The sequence below is a fragment of the Tympanuchus pallidicinctus genome, unplaced genomic scaffold, assembly GCF_026119805.1.
Source record: "Tympanuchus pallidicinctus isolate F22 unplaced genomic scaffold, pur_lepc_1.0 scaffold5, whole genome shotgun sequence".
NCBI classification, from domain to species: Eukaryota; Metazoa; Chordata; class Aves; order Galliformes; family Phasianidae; genus Tympanuchus; species Tympanuchus pallidicinctus.
The window spans coordinates 27714550-27729107 of record NW_026294769.1 but is presented as its reverse complement, the minus strand read 5'-3'; the positions used below and the strand labels follow the sequence as shown (position 1 = coordinate 27729107).

At 38.1% G+C, this 14558-nt stretch overlaps 1 protein-coding gene across 1 annotated transcript in view; it reads right to left on the bottom strand.

The window, feature by feature from the left end:
- LAMA1 (laminin subunit alpha 1) overlaps nucleotides 1-14558 on the bottom strand; it is a 100447-nt gene that overhangs the window by 788 nt on the left and 85101 nt on the right. Inside the window, 12 exon segments of the mRNA XM_052703485.1 lie at nucleotides 2713-2935; nucleotides 4018-4151; nucleotides 4732-4885; nucleotides 5874-6032; nucleotides 7940-8129; nucleotides 9132-9244; nucleotides 10370-10523; nucleotides 11047-11232; nucleotides 11738-11889; nucleotides 12570-12740; nucleotides 12942-13056; nucleotides 14109-14250. Of these exon segments, the coding sequence (XP_052559445.1) occupies nucleotides 2713-2935; nucleotides 4018-4151; nucleotides 4732-4885; nucleotides 5874-6032; nucleotides 7940-8129; nucleotides 9132-9244; nucleotides 10370-10523; nucleotides 11047-11232; nucleotides 11738-11889; nucleotides 12570-12740; nucleotides 12942-13056; nucleotides 14109-14250 (1893 nt within the window).

The following is a 14558-nucleotide window of genomic DNA, read 5'->3' as shown; positions in this document are numbered from 1 at the left end:
ATACACTGGCATAACTTACGCAGATTTTGCAGGACTATTTTGCCTCAAGGGAAAATGGAAAATGAGCAGGGAAAAGAGAGGGGAAAGACATTTTACATTGATGCTTTTCAAGTAAAAATTGAAGCCATCAGCAATAGCTGAGTTATACATAGCCATGACTCTCCTGGCAAATCAAACATGAGATCGGTATAGAGTCCAATTCTTTATTATACAACCTGTGAAACATTTCACTCTACACTCCTGCAGCACATAACTAAAGAATTTCTCTCTTCTCAGTGAACTTTATTCTTTTGGGATGAAGTACCGAAAGAATAATTATCATCATGTTACCCTATTTTACAAAAAGGTTCACAAAATGCTGATAAGACTACTTTGGTATTCAAGCAAGACCTACACTAATCAAGTTCCACTGAATTAGCATTAATTCATTTTTCATAAACCTTGTCCAACAGAAGGCTCTGTACCATTTTAAGCTATTGTCCCTGAAGCTTTCCAAACATTTAAAAATGAGTTCACCCTTCAGACTTCATCTCTTTCTTTTCACATAAATGGAAATATCCAAATCGAAAAAAATGGTAACAGCTGTTTCAAAGACAAATTTACGTGGGCATGTGATGATATGTTTAAAGGTACAGGATATTCAAAACCATACAAAGCCTACTCAGTGATGCAATTCTCAAAAGGCTATAAATAAATATATTTCTGTGTGAGTACAGAAAGATTAAGCTCATGATGATCCAAATTCAGCTACCCTAATAAATAAATTGTTTTAGCTCAAATTATTGGCAAACGATTTATAAAATTTAAAAGTATTCCAGTTATATAATTTCTGTGTCACTATTTTCTTCTATTACCATCATTGTATGATAGTTAAATAGAAGAAAACATGCAAGGGGGATGTATGTGCCTCTGCTGCGATGTGACCTCTGCCAGCATAGCCCTGACATGAAAAATTAGCAAAAATAAAGCAGAAAATTGTACTTAAGGAAAAGTATTATTGTTGAAAATTTTCTAAGATGAATGGAAAACATCACTTCCATATTCAAGAAAGGGAGAAACAAAGACACAGAGAACTACAGGCCAATGAGCCTATTCCATGCCTAGGAACTTCATGGAACAGGTCCTCTTGGAAAAGATGTTGAGGAATACACAAGATGAGGAGGTGATCCAAGGCAGTCAGCATGGCTTCATCAAGGGCAGATCACGTCTGACCAGTCTGGAGACCTTCTACAGTGGAGTGATGACATTTGTAGATCTAGGAAGGGCAACTGGTTACCTGCCTGAATATGTGCAAGATCTTTGACATAGGCCGGCACCACATTCTTATTTCTAAATTGGAGAGATGTAGATTTGAAGGCTGTGCTACTAGACGGATAAATAACTGGTTGTATGATCATAGCCAGAGGTTTGTTGTCAAGAGCTTTATGTTCAGGTGCAAGTCTGCACCTGGGGCCCATCATGGGACCAGTGCTCTTCAGCATCTTTATTCATGACATAGACAGTGGGATTGAGCATACTTTTAGCAAGTTTGCTGATGACACCATGCTAAGTGGTGCAGTTGACAAAATAGAATGGAGAGACACCATCCAGCTGGACCTAGACATGCACATGAGAACCTAATGAGGTTTAGCAAGTCCAAATATGAGGTATGAATACACACTGGGAGAAGAACTCACTGAGAAAAGGACTTGGGGAATCCTGATACACAAAAAGCTGGGTATGAGCCAACAAAAAGCTGCAAGGCCAACTGCATCCTGAGCTGCATCAAAAGAGTGGTAGCCAGCAGGGAGAGGGAGGGGATTGACCGTCTCTGCTCTGCCCTTGTGAGGCTTCATCCGGAGTACTGTGTCTAAGCTAGGGACCACAGAAAGGATGTGGAGCTGTTGGAGTGGGTTTCCACAGGAGTGTAGCTTTCCACAGGAAAGCTACAAAGATGATCAGAGGGCTGGTGTACCTCTACTGTGAAGAAAGGCTGAGGGAGTTGGGCTTGTTTAGCTTGGAGAAGAGAAGGCTTTGGGGAGACTTCATTGTGATCTTCCAGTACCTGAGGAGGCTTACAAGAAGGAGGGAGATCAACCTTTTACAGTCTGATACTGGTAGAACAAGGGGGAAACATCTTTAAACTTTCTGCTTAGAGGTTAAGAAGAAATTTTTTATTCAGAGAGTGGTGAGGCACTGGATCAGGTTGCAAGGAGAAATTGTGGATGCCCCATCCCTACAAGCATTTAAGGCCAGGTTGGATGGAGCCCTGGGCAGCCTGATCTAGAGGGTAGCAGGGAGGCTGGAACTAGATGATCTCTGAGGTCCCTTCCAACATAAGCCATTCTATGATTCTATGAATGCAAAGGGAAAAATCAATTGCACCTGAACATATACAGGTAGGGATGTTGTGAACCCTCAGGGATACTATGAAAGACAAATCATATGGAAGCACAGAAGCAATCCTTCTCAGAAATTAAGGAGCAGGTTAGTGTAGGAAAGTGAAAGCCTTCAGTTCATCTCTGCAACCCACTCAACAGCTGAATGAACTCCTACATCATGATAGAATGCAACCATTAATGCGTTGTGGTCTCAGTAACAACATGGAAAATGGTAACTGAGATCTATCACTCAGTCATGAACTCACTATATGGAGGAGAGAGGGATGATTCTTAGGAAAGAAAGAAAGTACATAGAAAGGAGAAAAGGAAAAAGAAATATTATTGTACCTACCAGGATAACCTCCAACATAAATAGGATTGTTTGTATCTGCAGATGTTGACTGAATATGGGGATTATCAGTTTGAACCAAATTCCCATCAATTATCAGTGAGATACGATATTTGCTTGTGTTTGCTTGAAGCTTGTGCCATTTTCCATCACATAAACTGTTTGCAACTCCTGGTTCATACATAGCTGTTATTCTGCCAGCTCCATTGTTGACGTGGAATAAAACCTGCATAAACAGCCAGACGACAATAAAGATATGAAGTAAGAATAGATGAACTAATTTATCTAGATAAAAACACAATCATGGTGCAGATATTTCCATTTTATAAATGTTTGCTAATTACGCATAGCTAATGTTTACTTTGATAGAGTGTGAGTCCTTAATTGAATTATATTTGAAATCTAAAAGACTTAGATCCATCCGTGCAATGATCTGTGGCTAGGTTTGTGCACGTAGGATTTCAATGTTTCCAACAAAAACAATAATATAATTTTCTCATAGAAACAGAGACATAAGTTTTGAAAGAAGATCTGCTGTATCTATCTGAAGGGAATGAACCATAAGCAATTACTACTACCAATATGTGTGTTTATTTCATCCCTTTATTTATCAAAGCAGTAGCCATTTCTACAATTCTGTGATAAGGATTAATATGTAAATATGAACAGAAAATCTTCTTTAGAGATAGTCATATTTAACACCATCTCTAACTAGGAAGTGTTGAATAAAAAATGAGCTTTTTCTGAGGAAAGAAAATACTTAAGAGCAATCAAATATATTTTTTTTTTCTGCAGGAAATGAGTGGTGCACTATGTATTGATTGTTGAAATGCTTATGGAGCATAATGAATGGATTTACAGAGAGAGAGTTAATTGTCCAGGATACTGCTCATGAATATTGGAGAAGAGACTACAAAGCAGGGTGTTTTGTACATGGGAGAATATGCTTAACAAGGGTAAGTTCAGCTCTATGGCAGAAAAAGCATTACACATCAAGAAAGGAATATATTCAATCTAACATACAAGATACCTTGTATAGGAGGTCACAGTAGCTTCACACTAACATGAATTACTACAACTACAAAGGCAGAAATTTCCAGTGAGTTCTGCTAAACCCGCATTTTATCATACTATGATGACAAGCTTTGATACTTACAGTCTGTCCCATACTAGTTCTACAGCGATTTGGTTACATTTTGCCTCCATCACCTCCATTTCAGTGATGACTCTTTAGTGGTACCCAACCATTCAATCCTTCCACTTTTAACAAGCCTTGTGAAATGAGTATGCCATCACAGGGCAGCCTACCTTGCCATTTACAATCTCCAATCCAATGGCATCAACTTTAGCGCTGCTGATTCCAAGGAGAACCCCATGCATGGCTGTAGTACGAAACTCAAGCGTGATGTTCACATCAGTCCGGACTTTGTAACCTTCTCTGACTGAAAAGAAGTTATAAGCTCCTAATGAAGAAACTCTAACTCACAATTCAAAGAAGCATTCATATGTGGTCATTAAAAGATCTAAAAGGCACACTAATTACTTTGCTGGAAAAGGGTTTTGCAGAAATTCTTCAAAGTTTTTCCAAAGTAAATTATCCAAAATCAAAATTCACATTTTACACTGGAAAATTAACATTCCCAAATATGTTTCATTACTTTCATTTAGATTTAAAGCATTTTATCTCATTTGCTGGAGAAAGAGTCAAGAGTTTAAATGAATGTAGCCCTTCATGTTACTTTACAATTACTGCATCTTTTGTCTCCATACACTTTAACAGAACTCAGCCTAATTCTATGAACACGTCATGAGCATCAGCTGCAAAAGAAAGAGGTCTCTTTCTTTCCCCAGAGTCATCAGCTCTTTGAACATATGCAAAAATGGCCACTTTGGGGCACATGGATTGAAAGGACTCCGAAATACATACACAGGGCATGTTAACTATGTATACCTCCAACAAGGACTAAATGTTTTCACTGACACTAATTCACTAAGATACTGCTTCCATCTAATGACACTTACCAAGAGCAGCAAAACCACTTCCATCAAAGAATGTGCCATCCTGCACTGTTGCATAGCATTTATTCACAGCAAAGATGGAGACAGGGCTCTCCTTATCCAGTTGCTTGCTGTTAATCGTCATACTGCCAATGCAGGCAGGAATGCTGTGAGTCACCTAGCCATACCAAAATGCAGGAATTAATGCAGAATAAAAACTGCTGCTATGGTCTTTACTGATCCACCTGAGCTTACTGTAAATTAACAATGAAACATGGACGGATCTAAACTATTTACATAATTACATTTTTATTTATTACATTTACTTTTATAAGGTTGAAAATGCACACAGTATCTTACGAAGGAACATTGTATATGCTCTCCATAATGTACAGAAAGAATTGCATTTTCTTGAATTTGAGAAGGGATATACCCAACAGTTAGACACTTCAAATACATTTTAGCAAATTCATATGTAAATCATGACTTTCTAAGGCTCTTTCCAAGTATGGATCAACAGAGTTCCATCCAGCAATAAGATTAATTAGAATTTCTCACTATCCTTGTTAGTAATTGCATATTCAAAATCATCCCTACTATGCAATTAAAAAGCAAGGGTGAAGAAAGCGTAATCAGAATTGAGAAACACACAGCTATCAACACCAGAATCCTCCCTAGGATAATGGATAGCACAAGGAGGAAGGTGACAAAAAATGCCTTCTAAAAGCATGCTTAAAAATATGCTTTAATCTCAAATAGCTAAAGGCAGCCTTTTGGAGATATTTAAGGCATTGAATTCCTATGTGAATCCAACAGGATTAGGTTATAAAATTTCTGAGGTTTGAAGTCATATTTTTCTCTTCTACTGAGCATGAGAATTTATAGTTTATCTGTTTTCAACAAAGAGGTTGATAGAAAAAAGAAAAGCCATTAAGGGCTATTAATAAAACACAAAGTTCCAGCTCTAGCTAAAATCACTATACCATAGAAAGCCAGAAAGATTTATTTAGTGAAGTGTCATTATGCTCTTTGTTGTTTCTTTCTTTGTTGCTTTTTTGCCCCTGTTAGAGACAGGATGCTGAACCAGATGTGTTTGATGTAATATACCCATTCTAATATTTCATACTGTCAGACAGTAACCCTCCTCACCCCTCCTTAAACCTTACATTTCCAAGATTCTTCGCCACATAGTCTAAGGGGAGTCCTCCCACATACAGCTTGCCCTCCACATCCAAAGTGCTGCCATCTCCCAGGGCACTGACTGATACCAATTCCTGTCCATCCACAATGATGATACCTTTTCTTTTAACATATTCTGTCCTTATCTGGAAAAAAATGAGAGGGTGCAAACATAAGCAGAGTCAGTTACCTAGTCATCATTTGTGAAGGAAGAAACACAATTATTAAAGGTTAGATTGCTTGCATGCACTATAATACTAAGTCGATCCCACGAAACTCACAGAGGCTGAGGCCATTTCAGAATGCAAGTGAGCAGCCTAAAGTGCTTTCCTGCTTCCCCAGGGGCATATAATGATTATGTTTTGCCCTGTCCCAGTTTTTTTTGATGTTTTAACAACTACTATTTAAATCACTAGCTTACTGCTTTAGGATGTGAGTAAGTTACTGAGTTGGAAAAGTAGAGAACTGTGCTTGTCTGCAACACTTGCTGCCCACCAGCAGAGCCATCTCAGCTCTCTGGAGTACACGCTCCTACAGTACAGTTTCATGATGGGTAGTGCTGAGTTTGCTATGACCAAAATCTTTCCATTTCTACCTTGTTCATTCGTAATCCTGAGCCTTCTCTGCATGAAAATGATTATTCACTTGCAGCTGAGATAATAACTGATCTCAAGTCAGCTAACTATTTATTCTTCTCCAGTTACTTGCAGCCACACTCAGAATCCTAATCAGGTTCCACACGAGATTTCATAAACATTTGGATTGGTAAGGGGATAAAGAAGTACAGCAGAGCAATATGAGCATAAGAGGAAAGAAAGGTGTTTCTTTTGGCAGGAAAGCATGCTAGTTTCAACTGATGGTACAGTAATCATCCTCAGCTGTGAAGAGGTATGACTCAGCCTTGATTTCAGAAAAAATGTTTAAAGTTCTTTTTTTTTTTTTTTTTTTTTTTTTGCCATTTGTCATAAAGAAAGATCAGCTTTCATGCAGAATGTTTTCATCTCTTACAAAGTTGATAGTGTATGAGTTTTTATGTAGCTATACTTAATTTTAAACACACAGCTTTAAATCCTGAAGTGTTCTTCCCTTCAGAGTAGGCAGCAGAGTTTATCGTTGTTATCACTCTCTAACAGAGATTCACGTTTGCTTTCTCTGATAGCTCTTGTTGTTTATTATTCCACTTGTTATATATGAAAACCAAAAATAACTCTGCTGATTCCCCAGGTGCCGAGGAAAAGTGGCAGCTCTTAGTCATCAATCACCTTCTCCCACAGAAGCCACTTCCTGGAGGTAAGGCTTCACATACGAACAAGTGAAGGGAAGCTTAGCAGGATGAATGCTGTCAGCCTCACCTGCCCAAAAGATAACTAATGTGGTGAGCTGCTTTTAAAACTTAAGCAGACATCACAGATGTTTTTTGCAAAGAAAGCCAGAGCCAACAGTCACTGAGTTGCTCAGAGGAACCGGACTGATGGAGTCTCACACAGAGCCTCTGTACAGAAGGCCCTGCATGCTACATGCTATTTGAAATCTACAGCCGTAATTCCTCCCAGAACTTGCCTTATGCCAAACACTCTCCCCCTCCAGCCTCCACTGATTCAAAATATTTATCTTTCTCTTTTTGCGCAATCCAGGGCAATACCCTGTTAGCATTAGCACTGTTAGCACTCAAGCATTAAGTGGTAAGTGGGAGAAAGGAGAAACTCTATAGCCACACTCAGTTGCAAGTCTTTGGTAGCATAGTGCATGGAAAGCTGTATGTGGAAAAGATCAGAATTTTTAGACCTCTCAATTTCTTCTCCAACGAAGATGACTATTATGCATTATTATCACAGTGGGTGAACTATTTTACTCCTAAATAATCTCAGAATCTTGGAGGGTGGAAATCAATGCATCACTAATGATAATTTTTAAAGGAATTAATTATGCATTGATCTGAATGGTTTCATGACTGAGTTAAAACCTGTTTGCCCTTGCAACACTGAAATTATACAAGAAGGGCAGTGAAAAGACATCCCAGTAACATCAGAGTACAAAATTGGTGACTACCTACCGTATGCCATTTTCCATCATTGACAATAGCAGGGTGAGAAGCTACTGCTCTTCCTTTGCCTAAATCAAATGAAAAATAGAGCTGTCCCCCAAGAAGCTGTAAGGCTGCATAATCAATTTGGTTCTGGTGAGCCATGTAGTAAATCAGGCCACTGGAGGCAAAGGTTCTGAGATTCAGCTGGACAGAAAGCCTAGACAATAAAAACTCAGTGTTAATAATACATATTTTATTCTGCACTCACAAAAAGATGCTCAGAAGGTAGAGAACAGCCTCAACCAATTTAGCATTATGAAAGCATTTTTTTTATTACAAAGGGCAGAAAAGTAGAATTTGCATCATGTTCTGTGAAGGCATGACCTATACTATATTTCATAATACAAGTCAGCGTTGTACCTGTTAGAAATTTGAAAAGTATATAGTGAGCCAGGTTTTAAGAGGGACAGGCTCAGCTGTTTATGACTGCAGGCTTGTCTACTGCCCCAAGGAAGGAACAAATCCCATTATTTTAGCCAGGCTTGATGGAATATAAATAGGCAGACTGAGAACAGACGACAGCCTTCAGACAGAGGAGTAGTTTCTGCACTCTGGAACCCCAAAAGTTATTCATGTAAAAGCTATTTATATATTATGGAAATGCTAGGTTAGGACTGCATAGCATCAAACTTCTGCAATGTCCTTATATTCAGTAGTTAAAACGTAAGGGCTAAGGAAAGGAAAGGGTTCTTTTCCCTATGCTTGCAAAGGCTCAGTAAGCTGAAAGAACTTAGGCTTGCAGGCTTTGCTTTGATGGCCTCAAAAAAATGAGACTGGCAAAGACCATGTCACAGATTAGTCTCTACAGAGCGATTCTTCCCAGTAGTCTTGGCTCCTGTGGTGACCTTGGGAATGAAGCAGATGTGGAAGGTAAGATGTTATCTGTCTCACCCAAAGAAGCAGAGACCAGTACGGACCCGGGGCGAGGGGGGGGGGGGGGGAATGTAAAATTCTGATAAACTCATGACCACAAACCTGCGGGAGACATTTCGTTTTGATGCAGTGGATGTGATACTTTCTTCCATGAGGAAATAACAGAAAGTGAGGTAAAAGCTGTTTTCAAAGCTCATAATGATTCTGCGTGAAAGCCACCCTCACACTTCTTGTAGTTCATTAGAGAATAACACACTATATGCATGTCCAATTAAAGTATACTCACTTTTTTCTGACAGTAGTCTGATTGAAGAGCAGCATCAAGTGGCTGCCTTTGGCAAGTCCAAACTGATGGGCACCTTGAACATGACCAGGCAGCTCCTCTTTTGCACAAGCTACCTGTTAATGAAGGAACTTTATTAAGAAGTACAGTATCAGCTGCTTGCCAGCAGTGCTGAATGGCAAAATGTTTATTCTGATCTTTGTAAGGAGAAAAACTGAGCCCCACTATAACCACAAAATATATGGTAATATCAATTTGCTAAACTCCTAACCCTTTCAAGCCACCATTTTGCTCAGAGAGGACTAGTTGTAATGATTAAGCATTAAGCTATGTCTCCTGGACAGTATCAATCTTTTCTTCTAAGAAATGTTTATAGTTCGAGATATATTCGTTAACCATTTCTCCTAATTGATAGCCCTTTTGCTAACAAATGTTAGAAGACAGTAAGATCCCAGTTAAAATCTTATGGACTTAGCAGAAATATTTTCCCATTTAGTGGAGACGTACATTTTTGTTACGATTTAGGAAATGAAGAGCTGAGTAACAGAGTATGAGCCAAAGCCATACTTTAGCTCTAAGGACAGCTTATTTCTTTTTATAGCCACAGTTGTATGAAATGCATAAAGTCCTGCTTTCTTTTGCTACATAAAAATGATTTCAAGATGCTCTGGAAACACTTCATCATGAAGATGTGCAGCTGCAGGAGGAAAATGTGATGCTGCCTTGGGAACTGGGACTGTGTGAGAGGAAACAGGTGCCATACAAGCTGCATTCAGGTGCTGTGTCTCACTATAATGGCTTGTGCCTCCCCTTTGATACAGACCAGAGACTGTATCTGTGTGACCAGGAAAATGGAAATGCTAAATTGTTCAGCCAATGCAAATCTCAGCATGGAATTATACTTTGGCAAGAACTTACTAAAGATAATAGTTAATGTCAAGTCCTTCTGCTGAAAGATTATCACTCCACTTCTCTTTTCAGTGTTACTGCCTGAACCATGATAAACCTAGCTAAATTTCCCTTTCAGAAGGCCAACTGACTGCTTCACAAGTTTATCTCACATTTTTTTTCCCCACAGGAAATAATTCAAATCAGCATTTACTAGACTACTCCTACTACATACCACAGAAGAAGAAAATACATACAGTCCTTGTTTTGAAAATTTTCCACAAAGCTAAAAATGCAACTTTCACATGAGTACTTTCCTAGAAGAAGCAACAGAGCTTTGTTGAAATACATACTTTTTTTGTATCTGTAGGAGGCCTCGTAGGAGCTGGTAGTTCAGCCTGAATCTCCACGTCTTCTAGCTGCATGGCTGCTTTAGGCTTCTCTGACAAAAAGCAGCTGCCCATATCCACATGTTCATACTTCATGGAAGTGGTGAAATCCCAAAGTCTGTGTTTTAGAAAACCTACGTATTAAGAGCTGAAATCCCAAGAGCATGGAAAGTACTTCAAAAGGTCTTTCACAACAGAAAGATTCACAGTACTGTAGCATAATTCAGATTGGAAAAACACCTCTAAAGTCAAGTCCAACAACAACAACAACAACACAAAAAAAAAAAAAAAAAAAAAAAAAAACAGGCAAATAACTGCCTATCTAACAATATTAATAGAAAATATTCTTGGAAGGACCTGTAAGTACAGATGAAACTATAACAGAGAGCAGTACTTTGCACAGCATCCATATACACATTAAGGATATGTTTACTGTTATTTGTAAATGTAGCTATTAATAATCAGTATTCATTTTCTCCATGTTTTGATGCCAGGTCATTAGTATAACACTTGTCTTATGTTAAAAAAAAAAAAAAAAAAAAAATCCAGACAAATTAACAGTGTCAGGAGAGCAATTTGAAAATATAATTACTAATTACTGTTCAGTTTTCCAGAACATGGAAGTTACCACTCTGACTTACTCCTTGTTAAAAATAAGATTGCTGATACAGCCATAAAAGGAGCCAGCCATTTTTAGCCCAAAGAAGCCCTCTCCTGCAGGGATGCCACCAGCATAGAAGTTGGAAATGTTCATGGGGCTCATTTCTGCTGATGAACCAAGCCTCAGTTCTGAGGGGTTACTTTCATCCACCTGTACAGTTATGATTCTAAAAAGATAAAGTAGAGAAAACATTCAACAAGGGCCTCAGGGTTTTTCATATCAGAAACATTCTTTTCATCCTAAAAAATATGCTGTTTTAAGAGGATTCCTGAACTTAAGTATTTCCTTCAACACCCAGAAGAAAAAACTAGAAGACCTTCTTTAGATAAAAATTATCTAAACAGTTATCTTAACAGTTTAGCTTAGAATTTTGTTGAGTATCTTTCCAAATTATTTTGATAGCTCTATTTTTTTCTAATGCTATTAAGCATACTTCACTCAAGTGGCCAAGCTGCCTGGAGATTTTGAGAGCTTTTAAATACAATTTAATCAGTGGCTGTGTGCTGTATACAATTACCATATAAATCAGAACACCTCCAGTAAAAGCAGAAAAACACAACGTGATTATATTCCACCTAATGAGCTCTCAAAGGCAGCTTCTGAAAGATTGCAGTGATCTGACAAGGGCATACAATAATTAAACAGGTAGAAATGTTTGCAGTCATATGTACCTCTTATTCCGAATTAGGATGACAGAGTGTTCTTGTCCATCACTGTATGTTCCATTAGCAGACCTAAGAATTACTTTTCGAGTACTTGCTCTATCTCCAGCATTAACATGCACTGCAAGATGACCATCAATCAGCATAATGGAAAAGAAGGGCTGTGGATTTAATCAGAAAGTTATTTTTTAACTACCACTCAGTTTTCTGTCACTCATTTATCACTGTTCAAACAGAATATAGTATGGAAAATTTACCTCCAGCTTTCTTTTAAAAAAACTGTAATGAAACAGAAAGACTAGTAGGCATGTATCAGCATCTCACAGAATGCAAAGCCTTCTAACAGAAGGTATAAAAGATTTCTCTGCTCACAACAAAAGTCCAGGGGATTGTTTTTACCCACACACACCCCTGCTTAGAGGAAGGAAATAGAAGAGGGGGCAGGTTAACATTCCTGCTAACACTTTAACACTGAATTCTAGGAGCTCTAGAACAGATGTGAGTTCTTTGTTCACTGCAAATGCTTCAGAAAGTAATTCTGACTAACAAAAGTGGAAAATAATGTTCAGTGTTTATTTCATGTGCAGGTTTTTTTGTTTGTTTAAAAACTAGTCTGGATCTTTGCAACTGTTCTCTGCTAACAGATCCTTCACCTCCATCCTGCTACAATCTCTGCACTCTTTGTCCTTCTACCCTCTCTGAGCTCAGGGCTCTTTTTTTTTTTTTTTTTTTTTTTTTTTTTTTTTTTTTTTTGTAAATTAGAGTCACAGAAATTTGATGCGATATTTTGAAGTACAAATGACAAAAACAAAACTAAAAAGTGTTTGTTTTCAGTACTTGCCAAATGTGCTTGTCTGCGCCGTCGCTTCTCCAGTCCCCTACTGAGTCCAGCAAGGATAATACCATTGCTGTTCTTTGTAGCAAAAGTTGCCATCAGTTCCGATTCTGGACTTAAGGACTTAGGTTCCAACTCAATATATCCATTGTTCAAGATATTCACGCTACGAATAGGCTATTTTACAAATAAGAGAAATAATTACTGACTTTGTCTTGCTGTTGCACCCAGTAAGAAAAAATAATTTCAAATATATATTACTTTGCCTAGAATTTTTCAAGGCAAGTCAATTTCAACTGATTATATTCTTTCATAAACATTACAATTCATTGTTCAACAACAGTAAGAATCAGATCATAAAACTTCCAAGTCTCCTACCTCCAGTATACAGCCTTTTCTTACTCCGTATGAATTTCTAAGCAAGTCAAAGGTTGAACGGGATATTTCCAGATTCTTGATGCATCCCACATACATCCTACTATTAAGACCTTTCCTGAAAGACAAGACAAAACAAGGCTTTCTTTTTTCCCCCCCCCCCCCAATGAACAGCATTTGGAATCTCCTGGAAGAAAAGATTCATCTCTCTTCAATAAGAAAAAGAACACAGCCCAGTGTAAGTAAAAGGGGGCTATTTTGGGTTTCTTATCAGATGGCATTTCCAATCTGAAAAAGAATCAGATAGCACTGTATCCAAATGGAAACATGTGTTAGTGTTGCGTTGACAGGTCAGACCATTTTCCAAAACTCTCAGTTGAATTTCCAGCTGAAAACATGATGGCTTCTGTGTGAGAGTAAATGTAGCAATTGTTTTTCACTTCTCAAGTCTGGAGGACAACAATAGTCCAGATTTAAGTCAGAAAAATGTAAACTTTCCCTGCCATAATCCCTTACATGCTGCAGTGCCAACTAAAATTCAAGTTTGCATCCGAGATAAATATACAGAGATAAATATTGTCCTAGAATTTACTTTACTGTCAAGAAAATGCAGATAATTTAATTAGTCTTTCTTTCAGCCATGTTTTTCTTTCAACATGAAGCCACTGAAAGAAATGTAGCTTCACACGCTCAGCAGGAATGTACAATACAGAAAGTATTAACTGGAGACCAGCTATAAACTATGTGCATAAACAGATTAAAAAAAAAAAAAAGCACTACATTTAGTTCACACCTGTTACAAGTTTCAAAACTAAATTACAAGAATTCCTTTCTGAAGCAGAACTCTCAACCTGAAGTGTAATTTTGTCCATAAATGACAGCTGGAAAGCACAAGGCTCATACAGGTAAAGGTCAGAGAAGCATTGTTACAGGCTGCTGTGGCAGCTGCTGCTGTGGAAATAACCGACACGGGGGAAACACTGTTCTCTTTCCAAACTGTTGTGAAAAGCCCCATAGTAGAGCCTAAAGGTGAGGAACAGATAACCAAGTCTGAAGCAAGGCTTCAAACTTCACTGATTCCAACTAACATCAGTGGAATATCAGATTTTGTTAAAGTCCTCTCTGCTTACAGTGTCATAGCAAAGGAGGAGAAGTGAATGCACACTTTACCTTACAGCCCTTGATCTCGGGAGCCCACCAATGAAGATTGGGTCCTTATCAGAGCGATTCAAGTCTGAGGCAACCCCAGGTGCTTCTCCTTGCTTGGTTTCTTTGTAATTAAGGTTATACGCATCCGTGACTGCCAGCATTCCTGCAAAGAAAAGAGTTGAGATCTAGAGAAGGATACTAACTTGCATTCTTCTATTTTGACAATCTTGTTTCTAATAAAGGAAAATGTACTCATTGAGTCAAATACGTATAGACAATCTTCTTATTATTTGAGTGAGTACATGTATTGCAGTTCCAGCTGTTCTGTTATTCTCATTTATTTCTCCTACCAAAACCAAATCTGGAAAGGTCTACAGAAAAAGATATATCTGAGAATATGTTATAGCTGTTCACATATATCACTTACAATACATTACTTCCCTTGTAATGCGTTATTTTCCAATCATGAGC